Source organism: Cololabis saira, chromosome 14, assembly GCF_033807715.1.
Source record: "Cololabis saira isolate AMF1-May2022 chromosome 14, fColSai1.1, whole genome shotgun sequence".
Lineage (NCBI taxonomy): Eukaryota > Metazoa > Chordata > Actinopteri > Beloniformes > Belonidae > Cololabis > Cololabis saira.
Genome location: NC_084600.1, coordinates 33,635,777 through 33,650,677, shown reverse-complemented (window position 1 = coordinate 33,650,677; position 14,901 = coordinate 33,635,777). Strand labels below are relative to the sequence as shown.

Genomic DNA, 14,901 nt, shown 5'->3' with positions numbered 1-14,901 from the left:
CACAAAATGCACAATGGTTATGGAATTTCTAGCTAAGCTGCCCCACTACTTTCCAGATTATGAAGCAGACAACAGTCTTGATGCCTTCTGGGCTCCGGAGGGAAATTAGAAGATGAAATTGTGAAAGCCCCTGAGGTGGCCCCTGCTTTTTGATTGGATTCTGAGGCAAGAAAGGAGCATGTGCCTTTTTTTTTTTTTTAAATGTATTTTGTCTCAGTGTATTACATTTTTGACACAAACAGATAATTATTGGACAACTATATGATGATGAACTCCTTCCTCCCACACCTGACTTTTCAGACTTAAATGAGCTTAACCCCTCAATAGCAGGTGTATCATATTTGATACACAAATTTCTGAGACCTTTGCACAACCCGATAATCAGCAAAGGGGACAAAAACATTTTATACAAACCAAAAAAATAATTTAAAAAAATACATGAACTCACCTAATTAAAAAAATATTATTTAGGAATTGCTCCCCTCTGTGGGACTATTAAAGGTTTATCTTATCTTATCTTATCTTATCTTATCTAAATACAAAATTGGAAGTGTACAGCTCAGTGTGGATGTTTATTAAGAAGGTCACTTTAAGTAGCTTGTAGTTTCTTTAACTATTTATTTGAAATAATACTATTGCACTGGAGGAGCCGGTGAGGAACAGGCTGTCGTTCTAGCTGGGTATTCCTGGAATATCTTGTGTGGAATGACGAACAGATCTCCAACTTTTCATTTCAATATTCATGTTTTTTTGTGTGTTATTTCATGAAAAGGACCGCATTATCACCTCCAGACCAAACAGCCATCCAAAGCCAAACCACAGAAACCACAGGGACTCTATAATCTCCATAAATAATGTGCGTGACTGCTGTTATGGGACTTGTTTAAATGCTGGAAGATTACAGAGGCAGACTTCGTGTGGTCTGTAAAAACCGGAGCCGATTTAAAAGATAAAAGGAAAAATAATGAAAGAATGTGCCATCGCCTCATAAACACACACACACACACACACACACACACACACACACACACACACACACACACACACACACACACACACACACACACACACACACACACACACACACACACACACACACACACACACACACACACACACACACACACACACACACACACACACACACACACACACACACACACACACACACACACACACACACACACACACACACACACACACACCTTCTGCACCCATCCTACCTGATGATAGCAAACATGGAGTTGAAGTTCTTGCACTCTTTGCAGTGCAGGGCGATCTTGATGAAGTGCTTAATGATCTTCATCCTCTTCAGGGTGTTGGGCTCCTTTAGGATCTCTGTGGCGACCCAGAAGGTCTCCTGGTTTATCACCTCCTCAAACTGTTTCAGGTTTCTACTTCCAGCGGCGGAGTCGAGCTTAAACAAGTCATCCACATACCTGAGAGACACAACGCAGAAATTAAGGTTAAAAAAAAAAAAAAGAAAAAGTAGAACCTATTCAGTTTAGCAAAATCATATGAATTAAATAAAATGTCCAAATCTCAATTACTCTGTGGATTCGATGTTCCTGAAGAGCTCGAAGTCCCTCATGGAGAGCTGGGCAGCGACTTCCATGGTGCTGAGCTGCAGCAGAGAGATCTGACTCTCTCTGAGGAGATCCTGGGCGTCCTCGTCTGAACATAACGTCTCCGTCTCCATGTTGTTCTTCAGGTAATACCTTCAGGGAGGAGGCATAAAATGGTGGGATGAGCATTGGTGTTGTCAGAAATAACTCTCTCGGTACACAGTCAGAACAAAAAAAAAAAAGGCAGTCATGCTTGAATTATAAGAGCCAGAGTGACAGAACAGGGTACAAGATATACTTGATCTAAAATAAATTAAAACATCTTCTCATGTATTTTTAGCACAGCAGGTAAAAATATCTGCTGTAATGAAAATATTCTGTCTTAGCAAGCAGAAAGAAAGATAAATAACTGCCTTGAATGCTCTCATAACATTGCTTTTCACTTTAAATAGATCATAGTAATATTTTGCCATGAAGGGAAGAACGAGGAGAGAGGGAAGCTCGCAGCAAAACAGAGGAGAAGAAAATGGCATCTGAGCAACTTGATCTCCTCGAGTTTTCTGGGAAAACTCTCAACATTAGACCACCATTGCCTCATTCTGTGCTTCCATGTTTATAAATCTAACCCAACCATTTCCACTCTTCTGGAGCTGCAGTGTGGTCATCTGAGCACGCAGAACCTCAGGCCCAGAGCGGGCAATCCTCAGGAGAGGCTGCTGGCATGTGTGCAGCTCCAACTTCTGCATTCACGTTGCCAGAAGAGAAACCGCGGGTTGTGACGTGATCAAGCCCAATTAACATTCCAGACAAAACATAAAAACACGGTCAGGTTTTCTACAAGCCACGAGAGGAAATAAAAGAAAACAACTTTACTTGTACATGAAATCACGTATTAGACATTTCATGACTTTTACAATGTTTGTAGATTCAATAAAGAGCAGCGAAAGTGATAAGGGAAGATAAAGGTGTTTCTGTAACTCGCCGGGGAAGACGAGGACAGCGGAAAAGATAAGGGCATATGAAACAAGACCGGGACTGAAGGAGGAGTGATGACAAGAGGAGAGGAGTAATCAGATGAAGAGAAAAGGAAAAGAGAGGCCAGACAGTGAGGGGTCATAGAGTGAGAAAGAAAAAAAACTAAATAAAGAAAAGAAGTGAGGACAACAGACAAGATGTGAGGAGTCTAAATTTAATATAGACAAATTGCCACTACAGTGTGAATCAAAGCTACTGGAGCCGAGCTGTTGGCAGCGTGAGCTGTATGTTAGTGAAATATGGCAGCGTGAACAAGGACTGCTACTGGCTCGCCCTGCGCCCCCCCTCCTCTAACACGCTCTGTCAATCACCACGAGAGCACGGATACACAGAGGAAGAAATATATCACCCAAATGCTTCTGACTAGGGAGTTGAATACACTACACATCCACGTGACAGTGCACGAGAGCCTGCACGCATGTCAAAAATACTGTCAATTTGCCATCCTCCACATGAGCCAACGTGACTCTGAGTTTGAAGGGCAGCTAGATATGGATGCTCAGTTTATGTACATATTTCAACAATTGTGAGCAAGCCCTTTATGAACGACTGCATATGCATGACTGTTTAGAGAAGAAGGTGACTGTATCAATACATTTGTATGCGCTTGTGTACATGTGAGCGTGTGCATGAATAATTCCAGAGATGCCATGTTGTCTAGAGAGGCCTCCGCCCCTGACAGAGGATGAAAAATTCATGCCAGCCTAGTAGGGAGGGGACCGATGAGGCACCAGAGGAGAGGAGAGGAGAGAGGGAGAGGACTGAAAAGCTGATGGAGGAGTCAAGACTCTGGAGCTGCAGTCCAGTTTTCCTCCATGTCCTGCTAACTTTCATCAGGGAAAGCGTCTTGCAACAAGATAGAAAAGCTAAGATAAAAGGAAATACATGCGCAAATGTAAATACAGATAACAGAGTGAAGAAAAGAAGTCTTGGCTTGATAGGATTAAACTGTCCAACAGCGTGGTTGTGTGAGCTACATGTGCTGACCGTCATGATTCACATTTCAGCTCCACTCTCGAAAAATAAGTTCCAACCACACAGCTGTTGCATGCCATTTTGAATTTCTGCCTGCTTTTCAGATGTGAGGTAAGCATTCAGAGGGTTGTAAATGTGCTGGACACGATGGACTTCCCGACAGAGCTGAACTTAAGCACGCGGTACAATGTTTGGAGTCAGCTCTGTAAGGGATACGGATGACATTTGCTTTTAGAAGAGAGCTGTAAAGTCACAGATGCATAAAACACGTAGGCTTGTGAGACTCGTGTCTCTGTTTGAACCCAGACGCTACGGGTCGCGGCCTTACTTTAGTCATTCAAGCTTTAAAAACGCAACAAGGGTCTATATAAAGTTTCACTATCTGTGTTCCACTTCCAGCTGATTTTCGGCCAAAATTCTCCACTCTGGATCAGATTTAAGTGCCTTTGTTTCTGAACAAATGCGCTTTCCTGACCGTGAAACCGCGTTGAGGTGTCCCTGTCTGAACTGTAAGTGAAATACTCAAAAGTATACCAACATTCAGCTCAAATTGGGAAACAAAATCTGCTTACAGCCACTGATTTACATGGTTATAAAGTACAAGATGACAAGCTTCTCGCCTTTATTGCAAAATATGATATCAGACACAAGTGTAATATTCACGTTGCTCACCTGCCGTTGAGCTGAATCCGATCAGCCAGTTTAGAAAGCTGGTCGGGCAGGCGTCGCTGTTTTATGACTCCCTCGGGGCTGACCGATACCTCACACAAAGAGTAGGTTTCAGGCGCTGCGAGCAGGCCGAACTCATTGACGGTGTGGGCGACGACATCCTTGGCAGTCGTGTCCTTGCTGATGATGATGTAGCAGCTCTGCTGATCCGCTTTGAACACCCGGATGACCTGGTCTGGGATGTCTAGGGGGGAAGACGGAGGAAGGACAGGAGAGATAATTAACAAGTGAACGCTGTAAAAATCTCAATAATGCAAAAATAGCTTATTTAATCCAGCTTTTTTCACCATAATATAATTCTTTAAGAATTGTTTCTGTTTGAATATGTGTTAAGAAGAGTTAAAGTAAAGCAAATGTCATTATTTCATCAGTAGACAAGACTCGTGCCCCCGTCTAAACAGCTTTACTGTGTTGCTCACGAGACGAACGTCTCAACTGTGGATCCGAGACTCATGAACCCAACAGTGTTCCCGAAAATGGTTGGTAAATATTATTAACTAGATTTTTTTTTAGTATCTTCCTACTTGTTAGTGAAAAAAGCTCAGCTGCAGATGCATTAAGGAGGAGGAGGAGATGATCCTTCAGCAAAGTGTATAAGTATAAAACAAATATCCCTAAAATGTTGCAGAGAGGAAGATATAGAGGATCCAAAAGTGTAGGTCCAACTGTTGATAACAACAGCTGATTTTGACTGCATTTTCTGGTTAAAATGCATTATTTAATGAAAAAATAAGTTGTTATAATACAAACTGATCTTAAATATGACTTTACTTATATAATATGTATACATTTATTCTGAATTGAAAGAGTTTAAAAACCCTTTTAGGGGTTAAGTATACCATTAACGCCATAAATCCTGGTTTATACCCTCGATAACCGTCATGCTGAAAGCAGGCTAACAATAACGTAATTTTATATGCAGAAAGTGTTGTATCAGGTTGTATCAGCTCTGAGGTCTTCGTGCACCTTGAAAGTAGGCGGTGTTGGTGCAGAACAACACATCTTCCACAGCACAGTAATTAGAAATGGCAGCTGCCTGCTAACCGAGCCCCCTTTATTTCTATGCTTCTACCAAAGTTTATCCACAATTTCCCTTCAGCAGATTTTAATTTTGTACTCTGTGTACATCACACTTACAACCATAACCATGTTTGTTATTATACTAAAAAGCTATTTCTGGCGCTGGGGACATGCTTGAAAGTACAGATGAAAACCATATTTCATGACGACATACAGCGTCGGACGGGTCGAATTTAGTGCAAGTGACAATTGCTTCTATAATTTGTAATTCTTTAAGTCTTTTTGCATTTTGCTTCATTTCCTCACCGAGCTGCTTTTTCCTTCTGATCTCTGAAACTTTTGAATATTTTGCTGCTTTAAAATTTCTGCATAAATATACAAAAAGGTATATAAAACTCATCTATGTAATGATCAAATTTGAAGAAGAGACAGAAAGGGGGACGGATCCACCCAGAGAAATGAGTAAATACATGCACATGAGAGAAGCCGGAAAGGCCGAGGCAGCAGAATTCCTGCACAACTCATCAACTCTGCATTCGTTTCCTCATCCCTTTTCTGACCCTCATCTAATAAGAATATTTCTGCTGTGACATTTATGTGAGAGGGACTTTTATTTCTCTCCCTACAACTGTCTGCATATATATGTTAGTGCCAAGATTGGCAAAAAGGAACCTCAAACATTGCCATTTTAATGTAAATAGTAAGTAAGCTGTCTAATTTGATATAATACCATTTAATGGCTTTAAATTAAAATACAGCTTCAATCATATTCAAAAAACAAAAAGGTGTAATCAAACCTAAATAAAGTGTAAATGCTAGTTGTAATCGGACATTAATGGAGCTGCTGATGTTGGAGCAGCTGCACGCGACTTACTAACAGCCCGTTTAATGATGGAAATGGTTCCTCTGCTGCGTTAAAGATCCCTCGTCCGAGTGTACGCTTCATTAGTCACAGACAGCCAGAGCGCCTCAAAAGAAAGAGTCATGGGCCCTACACAGAGTCAAGTGTCATTTCAAGATGAAGACGTTATAGTGATGCAACGCACTTGCGTGTTTTTATATGTTCCTTTCTTTCAGTTTGACCTGGCGAAGCCGCGAGAGGGAAAAGTAAAAGCTGTGTTTGAGTTATGACGTTGAAGCACGTGACTAAGCATCACTTCTTGTTGATCAAGAAGAAATTGATTAAAGCACAGCGCCATTATCCTCCCCCTTTAAACATGTGCTCTCTCCGTCTCCACGGTGTGTGTTCAGACAAAGACATTTTTAATAAAATCACTACAGCAGCAGAATAAGTCGCGACAAACTGTTGAAGTCGAAACCAATAACGACACCGTTCGACTGAATGTGGACGGTCAATCAATTCCTCGTGTTGGATGTGCTTCATCTGTGTCTGTAAATAGGACTGAAATGCCTGTTCTGACATGGTGTTTTTTGCTCGAGAGAAGCATTCGAGCTGCTGCTTCTGGTGTCCTGTTACCGTTGCCATGAGATTGTTTTCTGTTTGGATGCTCAGTTCTTTAGTATTCTGTTATTCTAACCTTTGTTGTTTTTTTTTTTTTAAAAGGTGCACTGTAAATCAGTTTCATGGAACATAAACACATTTATTTCTGAATAAGAGCTTAATTTGAAACCTATTAATCAGGTTTTCCCCCGTTTACATTTGTTGGTTTCTATCACAAGGCATAAAGACCTTTGATGAGAGTTAAATGCTGACTGAGTTTTATGGTGACGATGGAGATATGCACCAGATCCTGCAGCTTTCCCTCTTCTTTCTGTGCTGCCGTAGAAGAGGGCTTTTGTTTATGTGCTGCAGGATTGTTAAAGCGAGCTAATTAAAAAACCTAAATGCTTTTTGTCTCATTAGCTGTGATTTGTGATTGGAGAATGTGAAGCTCTCAGATAAATAGCTGGCTATCATATCCTTGGGTGGCTAATCATGTTTAATCCTGTGGATGAGCAGCAACCTGACCTGCACTCAGGAGGACAAACACTGCTCACCCAGCCACACGTCCAATCAATTATCATCTTTAATAAAGTGTCATTCATTTTCATCAACACCAGAGAATCTATTTAGGGACTGAAGCCAAACACCATTTCTACACAGGGTCTTCCTTTTTTAAATTTTTTTGCAAACACAGCACTGAAGGGCGATACACACTTCCCGAAAGCATCAAGAGTCTTCCCCCTGTCATACTCATTTATACTGCTTGCTGAAGCTTCCCCCAGTAACCCAATCATACTGTCTGCATCCATGAATCACATTTAAAAACATGTAAATAATAAAAAAAGACCTGTCCCTCACACTTTGAGGTCAAGGCAGTTTAGTAGTTGGAACTAACCTACTGTAATTAAGACTAGCTCCTAATTGTTGGGCCTTGAAGGATTATTTAAAATCTTCTTGATCAATTTCTTATAAGGAATGCCTCTGTAATTCGGTGGTTAATAATAATCAAGTCTTTGAGCGATAAAGCTGAGTTTTTGTCAGCAAACTAACAGAAGATCTGGATAAAAACCGCATTAGGACCCAAAACCATTTGTGCTCATTTTCATCTTGCATCTGCAGGCAAACATCAGAGTCTGTTTGGCTGATAAACATGATACATTCACCCCAAAGTTGACTCCTTAAAACATGAAAACCAAATAACAGCCCTCAACGTGATACTTGTGTGTTCTCAATAAAAAGAAAACGAAAGCACGTGTGTGCAGACTGAAAAATCAGTGAGGAAAACAAAGGAGACTTAACAAGATGCAGAGGGGCTCAGGGTGCAACGAGAAAGTGACACTGAAGATATTTATACTTACAGTACAACCCCAAGGCTAGGCAAGCAGGAAAGACAAAGAGAAATAACAGTAATTACAAGCTGTAGAACAAAAAAGATGCACAGAGGCTGGAAACATCATGACAGAAGGGGGGGGGTCAGTGGAGTTTCTACTGCAGAATTAATCTGCTCACGGAAAAACAGCGAGCCGGCGTATGACTCAACATGTCGACACTAGAGCATCTGTTCAAAATCACAGCAAGAGACAAGACAGACAGAAGAAAAAGAGAAACAGAGATGCATAACAAAGAGCAAACGGAGGATCTATGAGGCTTCACGCAGAGCTGCGTGCATGAGAAGAAAACTACGGTGTGAGCAGCCCTGCAGTCCCCCTGGGCGTCTCAGCTCGGGATCGTCGACGTAAAAGTTCATCAGCAACGTAAAGGCTTGGATGAACAAGGTGCTATTTTCATTCTGATTATTGATTGTTTTCATCCTTTGAATTGTAATCACATGGTCTACTAAATGTTAGCGAGTCATTATAAACTTCACAACAGAACAACTGTAATATTCTGACCTGAAAAACAATCCATTGTTCAAATAAGTTGTCTTTGTTTGTCGTTTAAAAAAAAAAAAGCTTTTGCATGAAAATGGATGTGGATTTTCCACAAAAAAGAATGAATGATGACATTGAAACCATCACGGGCCCTGAAAAAACAACAACTCTGCAGATCATCTAATAGGAAAATTAGATAAAGACACAACAGTAAATCTAAATAAACCAACAGCCAGACGTGTGCGCACGTAGTCTGTATGCTGGCTTGTGCATGTTTCAGATATCTATGTTTATTTAATCGCTTGCAGGGATTATTTGCAAGCCCTGCAGAGCATCTGGAGAGACAAGTTTTGTTTGCAGTTCTGTGCTCAACTGTTCCATCTGATAGGAGGCTGGAGTACTACAGGACAACGTGGCAGGTGTATTTGTACTGTAGTATAACAAACACGTGCGTCACACAGGTCCAGCAACTATGGATCTACAGGCAGGGCTGTATTTCTGTCACAAGTGAAGTGAATCAAGACCATAATGTCTCTTCCTCTGTCTCCTTCATCTTTACATCCCCCCCTTGCAGTCCCTTTCAGTCGTTTGCCAACACAAACAGTCATAACATAGACTTTCACAGGGACGCTTCCGTGTTAGCTTAAATAATTATGGGATAGAAACCCCATGGACAGGAAGGGATTAACAAACTAATTGTCTAAGAGGTTAATTCTTGTCTGACAGAAACTAAAGAAACAACTCTAGGATATGTGTAAGCTTCCTTTAAACGCCTGACAGATATTTGTTGCTTTGCCAGCACAAGTGAACGTTTAAAGGATTAATCTTGTTTTCAAAGGAGAAAGCAAGATAAAAGTGGAAGTACAATTTATTCTCCTCATACAGCTGCCTTTTCACTATTATGCTCAAAGATGACAGCTTGTTTTGCACCGTGCCTCTCGGCGCCGGAGTCCTTAACTCCACAAGTGGTTGGACTGTTGGGTGGGGGTGACGAGCCAGGTCAAGTGTGACAAACAGCTTCAGAGGAGAAGCCTTCAGCGGCGAGCGAGACACCGGAAACGCTCGGCGATGACTGAGGCCACGGAAGGTCAGAAACAGCTGCCAGCCAGAGTAATGAAAGCTTTGCTTCCTTAACGTTCACAGTGCACGCAGTCAAGTGCACAAATCTGATTAGATGTGTTGGTTTAATCCTGTTTTCAAGTTTCAGTTTCACTGTCAGAAGCAGGTTTTACCGTATTGTCCCGAATATAAGACGACCCCCTCTTTTTCAAGACTCAAGTTTGAAGAAAGACTTTTTGAACACCAAATTCAATTTTTATACAGAAAATAATGACAGTACATCTGAAACAAATGATTATAACAATATATTCGAGAGAAAAAGCATGTTATTTTGACTATTTGAAATCATTATCTTGAAGTTTGCATCATAACTTCTCCTCAGCTGCCGGTTAACCTGCCGATCTTCCACCCACTTTTCTCCAGATTGTCGCTACGTTTCTCCACTTTCTGTTATCTCTTCTCTTATTTTCTTCTCTTTTCTTTCTTATACTATTTTTTATTTTTCTTCTTCGTGACAGGGGTTCGCTTTGGCCTGGGGAGTTAAGTTCAGCATTCGCTTTAAAGATATCTGGCGCCATCTATCGGTGTAAATGGGTATAACGTCTAGACCCCGAATGTAAGACGACCCCCACTTTTACAGTCTTATTTCAATGCAAAAAACCCTGTCTTATATTCAGGCCAATACGGTAGTTGTTTTTCCTCAACATGCGTGCTAAAATAAAAATTACCTAACCATCAAATCATCAATCAGCAAAAGTCTGTTCCTGTTGAGCAAGCTGGGTTATTTGTTTTTTTTTTTTCTTTCCCTCGTACTATTTCAACAGTTTCAGGTCTTTGTCTTGTTGTGATGCAACTTCTCAACAGAAACATTTTCTATAAATTCCCCTTTGCTATAGTTAAAGAATATTGAATCCACTCATTTTCATCAACTTAAAATCCAAGTGTATCACAGAAGTCTGAAGTTTAGATGAAGGTGTGCTAGCAGGTTGGAGTTATTCTTAATGCCACAAGATCAGACTGAACAATGATTCCCACCCGTTTCCATACAGGGACCCTTTGATTGAACTTGTGTGTTTTTACCGGCGGGGTTGGAGAAGTCCAGGACGCTGGTTGCCGGTTGCAGCAGGTCTGGGCTGCTGGATGAGAGGTTGCTGGGAATCGGCATGATGGCCACGCTGTGACGACACTGCTTGGTTCCCACAATGCTGTCATCCTGAGACTGGCCAATGCCGCCATCGCTGGAGAGAAGATGCAAAGGGATGAAACGGGGGAAAATGAGAAAAAGAGAGAGACGAGTAAAGTTATGCCATCAAATACAAAATTTTATTTTGCAAAAGTGGACATTTCTCTTTATAGCTTGTTCCTCTTATGAGTTTTAAGTCAAGGAAAGGAAAAAACAACCTTTTTTCCACTATGGGAACATATTAAAAAATACAACTCATAACAGTGGAAAAGCTGAGATTTAATCGAAATGTCCACTCCTGCAAAATAACACGACAAAATGTCAATAACGCATCCGTCTTCGGATATTCAGCTGCGAGGAGGATTCAGGACTGGCAGGAAGTGACAATAAGTATTGATGAAAAGAAACATGTCCACACAAGACGACGACACAAAGCAGCCCACTGGAACGTCACAAATGTCAAAAACCACAAATCACATGAGGAGTGTTGTTGTGTATACTTAAATTACATCTTTGTGTGTTTGCATTTTAACTATAACTTGAAATGAAGAATTTAAAGCTTTCGTGACATTTTCTTATAAAACTGTGGCAACTCACTGAAATTCAAGCACTACAAACTAAAAATGAACTATTACCAAGTAAAATACTCTGGGACATCATCACCTAAATGCTGTTTTAATAATAAACTTTATTAAGGACACAAGGTCCATAGCACAACAGACAACAGACAAAGGGTACAAAAAATAAAAAATAATGTTTTAATTAAATAATAGTAAACATGCTCCACGGACATTACTATATATATATATATATATATATATATATATATATATATATATATATATATATATATATATATATATATATATATATATATATATAAATTCTTATAATTTTGAGCGTCCTCTGGTGACTGTTGTGTCTGAGGGGGTAAGAGTTCATTTCCTTCTGCCTACAGTCTTATTACAGCTACAGTAGTTGTGTGTGAAGTAATCCAGGACTTCCTCTGACACGGCTGTGCGCCGGCGTAGTGAAGCCTCTGTAATATGGCAATCACCAGGAGACGGGTAACATACTTAACACACGGGCAGAACAGAACAAAAGACGGGAAGGCTGTTAAAAGGGGAACCGGGGGATAAAGGAAAAAGAAAATTAGAGGATAAGGACGAGACTCAGCTCGAAAGATAACGTTGCACAGAAACGTTGCCAGGTAATTTAACTGTAATAATGTTAAAGGTGAAGACAGTGGCCCAGAGATGGAACATTTGATGTCCATTTCCACATTTCTTTCTTTCTTTCTTCTTTCTACTCATCAATCTACATACAGTTTTCACAACGACAAAGCAGAAACTGGAAAGTTTTGTGAACTTACTACAAATTAAACTGTAAAAAAAACCCAGCATGATGCTGCCATCACCGTGTCACAGAGCACAGACGATATTACCCAACTGCTGCTCTGACACACATTTATTATACATATACACATTCACATATATTAGTTAGCATTTATGTCAGAAAAAGCTCAACGTTTACGTTCTCTTCAGTCTAAATAACTCTGAATTCCTGTTTTTCCTTTGCCATTGTGATAAAGCATCTGCAGAATGATGAGACAAGATATTAAGTGAATCCATAAGTTTAAAACAACAAAAACTGTAACAGTTGGGGATCTGGATTTAAAAGCCTTCTAATGTGAAATATGAATTCATAAAAATGATTAATTAAAGAAAGCACATGAGCAAACCTCTCTTTTAGTTAGAAGTCTGTTCAAGACTGTATTATTATTATTATTATTATTATTATTATATTTCTTAAAATATCAATATATGAACATCTCACTCTAAAGGAGTCCAGAGAAGAAAAAGAAAAAAGATGCAGAACAGGAATTTCTCTCCAGGGAATTGTGAACACTTTCACATGTAAAAGGTGTAGTCCTCCAGACAGGCTGCTGAAGGTCAGCAAAGCTCATGAGTATGTTTGTATGTTTGTGTGTTGGTGTGTTTGTGCGGCTGGCTGCTGCTTTGTGCACGGCTGAAGATGGATGCTCAGCTAAGTAATTGGAGGATGGGGAGTTACACAAAAGGTCTTACCCAAACAGGCCCCTGAAGCAGCGGAGACAGACAGGAGAGAGACAACATTTAAAAGCGTGAAAAAAGCACAAACTAAAAAAAGAAAACTGAGGTGATTCAGCAAAACATTTGCAGCTGTGTGACAACACATCACCCTCTCACACCCTTAGAAACCAAAACAACTTCTTAGGCGGGCTGAGTGTACAACAGACTAAGCTTTTGGTAGGTTTGTTAAAGAAAATGAGCAGAAAAATGTGAGGGAGGGTTTCAGACGACAAACGTGAGACGTCAAAAGTTGTAAGAAACTAAACAGATTATACATTTAACATAATCACAAAAGTGTGTGTGGGCTCACTAACACAATAACACACCTGTATAAATGATTCGTTTGTCTGTTCGTGATCCATTTGTTTGACTGAGGTGTGTTGGGCAAGAAACAATTTACTGCGAGCTTGATCAAATACATCTTGTGTTTATGAGGCGTTTGGTTTTATATCGCACATAAACATGAATCTTTTTTAATTAGGTAATAATGTGAAAAATTATTTCCCCTAGGGATTTATCCGTCAAACCTTTTTCTGTGGTAAATATTATAAAAAGCAAGGCATCTTTATTTAAATATCTTTATCTGAATTTCACATCATATTTATAAATAGTCACTTTTTGCCATACAGACCGTTTTTAAAGTCTACAAATTTTGTGCTAAAAATCGGGAAAAAATTGTGATGACTCGATGCTGCAGGTGAGTGAAAATATCTAATCAATATTTCCTCTTACCTAATGTAGGGAGAACTCTTTAATTGCCTTATTTACACTGATAAATTAATGGAAAAACTATATAAAATCTTTACAAACATCAGTTTTCCCATCAAGGTTTTTTTTTTCTACCCCCAACAAAATTTGACACAATTTCCTCTAACATGTCAATACAACTTAATTTGGTATATGTTTTACAAACTAAGTAAAGATCTAGAACTGTAGCATTTATGAGACAGGTCTGCACCGTTCTCAGGGCTGATGCTCCTTTAAAAACGCCACTGGATCCAGTGTGTGATAAACTTAAAAGGGCATGGCATTTTAATCTACACCGTGCTCAGACCAGCCTGCACCTCCTCTAAACACATAAGCACACAAAGGACACACACATAGTTGACAACATGCACAATGTCCTCTCCTCGCATCATTACCCACATTACCCTGCTTTGCTGAATCCTGTTCAATTTTAATCCATGTCTCACTTCCATTCTCATTTACAGGCCATTTAATCAGCTATTAATTCCTTTGACCCAAAGACCCGTTTGAAAGAAAGAGCAGTAAAAGTCTTTGTTTGGTTGATAAATTGATGGCAGCCGAGAGCCTTTGGAAGCTGTGCACCCAATCGGATCACAAAAGCCGTGTGCTGCGAGACTGAACACATTCAGTTTCCGTGCAAACTGTGTGGCTTTGTGGACACAATCAAGGCTGAGCTGTTAACCGAGACAGCAAAGTTAGATGATAAGCATGACAGTGTCTGCGAGTGTGCGAGTTAGACTGCACGTTAGCGCCTTAATTAACAGGGCTAGAGCAGCGTCTGCTCCCTCTCCGGCACTGACACACTGTGGAGGTAAATGAGGACTGGAGAGGCATGAAATACAGAAATGAAATCAAGTCTGTATCACCATGTTACAGGTGGAAATATTGAATGTGAGCCTCATCTACACAAATGCCCCAGATGGTGCCAGCTCAATTACTAGTATGGATGGAACTGGCTGCATATAGCAGGGAATCATGCAGCGGATTTAATTTAACAGCAAATTTTGTGAATCTCTAGCATGGGATAGACTGCAAACCAGCACTTTACAAACAACACAGGAGATTATTGGAGTTATAATGAAGTGTTTGGTGTATAAAAGCAACATGAAAGCCAGACATCCACAGATGGCAAGACAATTTTCTACAGCAAAAACAAGTAATG

General features: G+C 40.1%; 1 protein-coding gene across 7 annotated transcripts in view; it reads right to left on the bottom strand.

Annotated features, from left to right (window-relative positions):
• LOC133460030 (rap guanine nucleotide exchange factor 6-like) overlaps positions 1-14,901 on the bottom strand; it is a 146,068-nt gene that overhangs the window by 23,031 nt on the left and 108,136 nt on the right. For 4 of the 7 annotated variants that reach the window (XM_061740508.1, XM_061740510.1, XM_061740504.1 and 1 more), the window contains 4 exons: positions 10,779-10,936; positions 4,248-4,488; positions 1,551-1,718; positions 1,224-1,439 (listed from right to left, as the gene is read on the bottom strand). In XM_061740508.1, the coding sequence (XP_061596492.1) occupies positions 1,224-1,439; positions 1,551-1,718; positions 4,248-4,488; positions 10,779-10,936 (783 nt within the window). Of the gene's footprint in view, positions 1-1,223; positions 1,440-1,550; positions 1,719-4,247; positions 4,489-8,126; positions 8,142-10,778; positions 10,937-14,901 lie in introns of all 7 variants that reach the window. The other 3 variants (XM_061740507.1, XM_061740509.1, XM_061740503.1) reach the window with 1 other exon arrangement.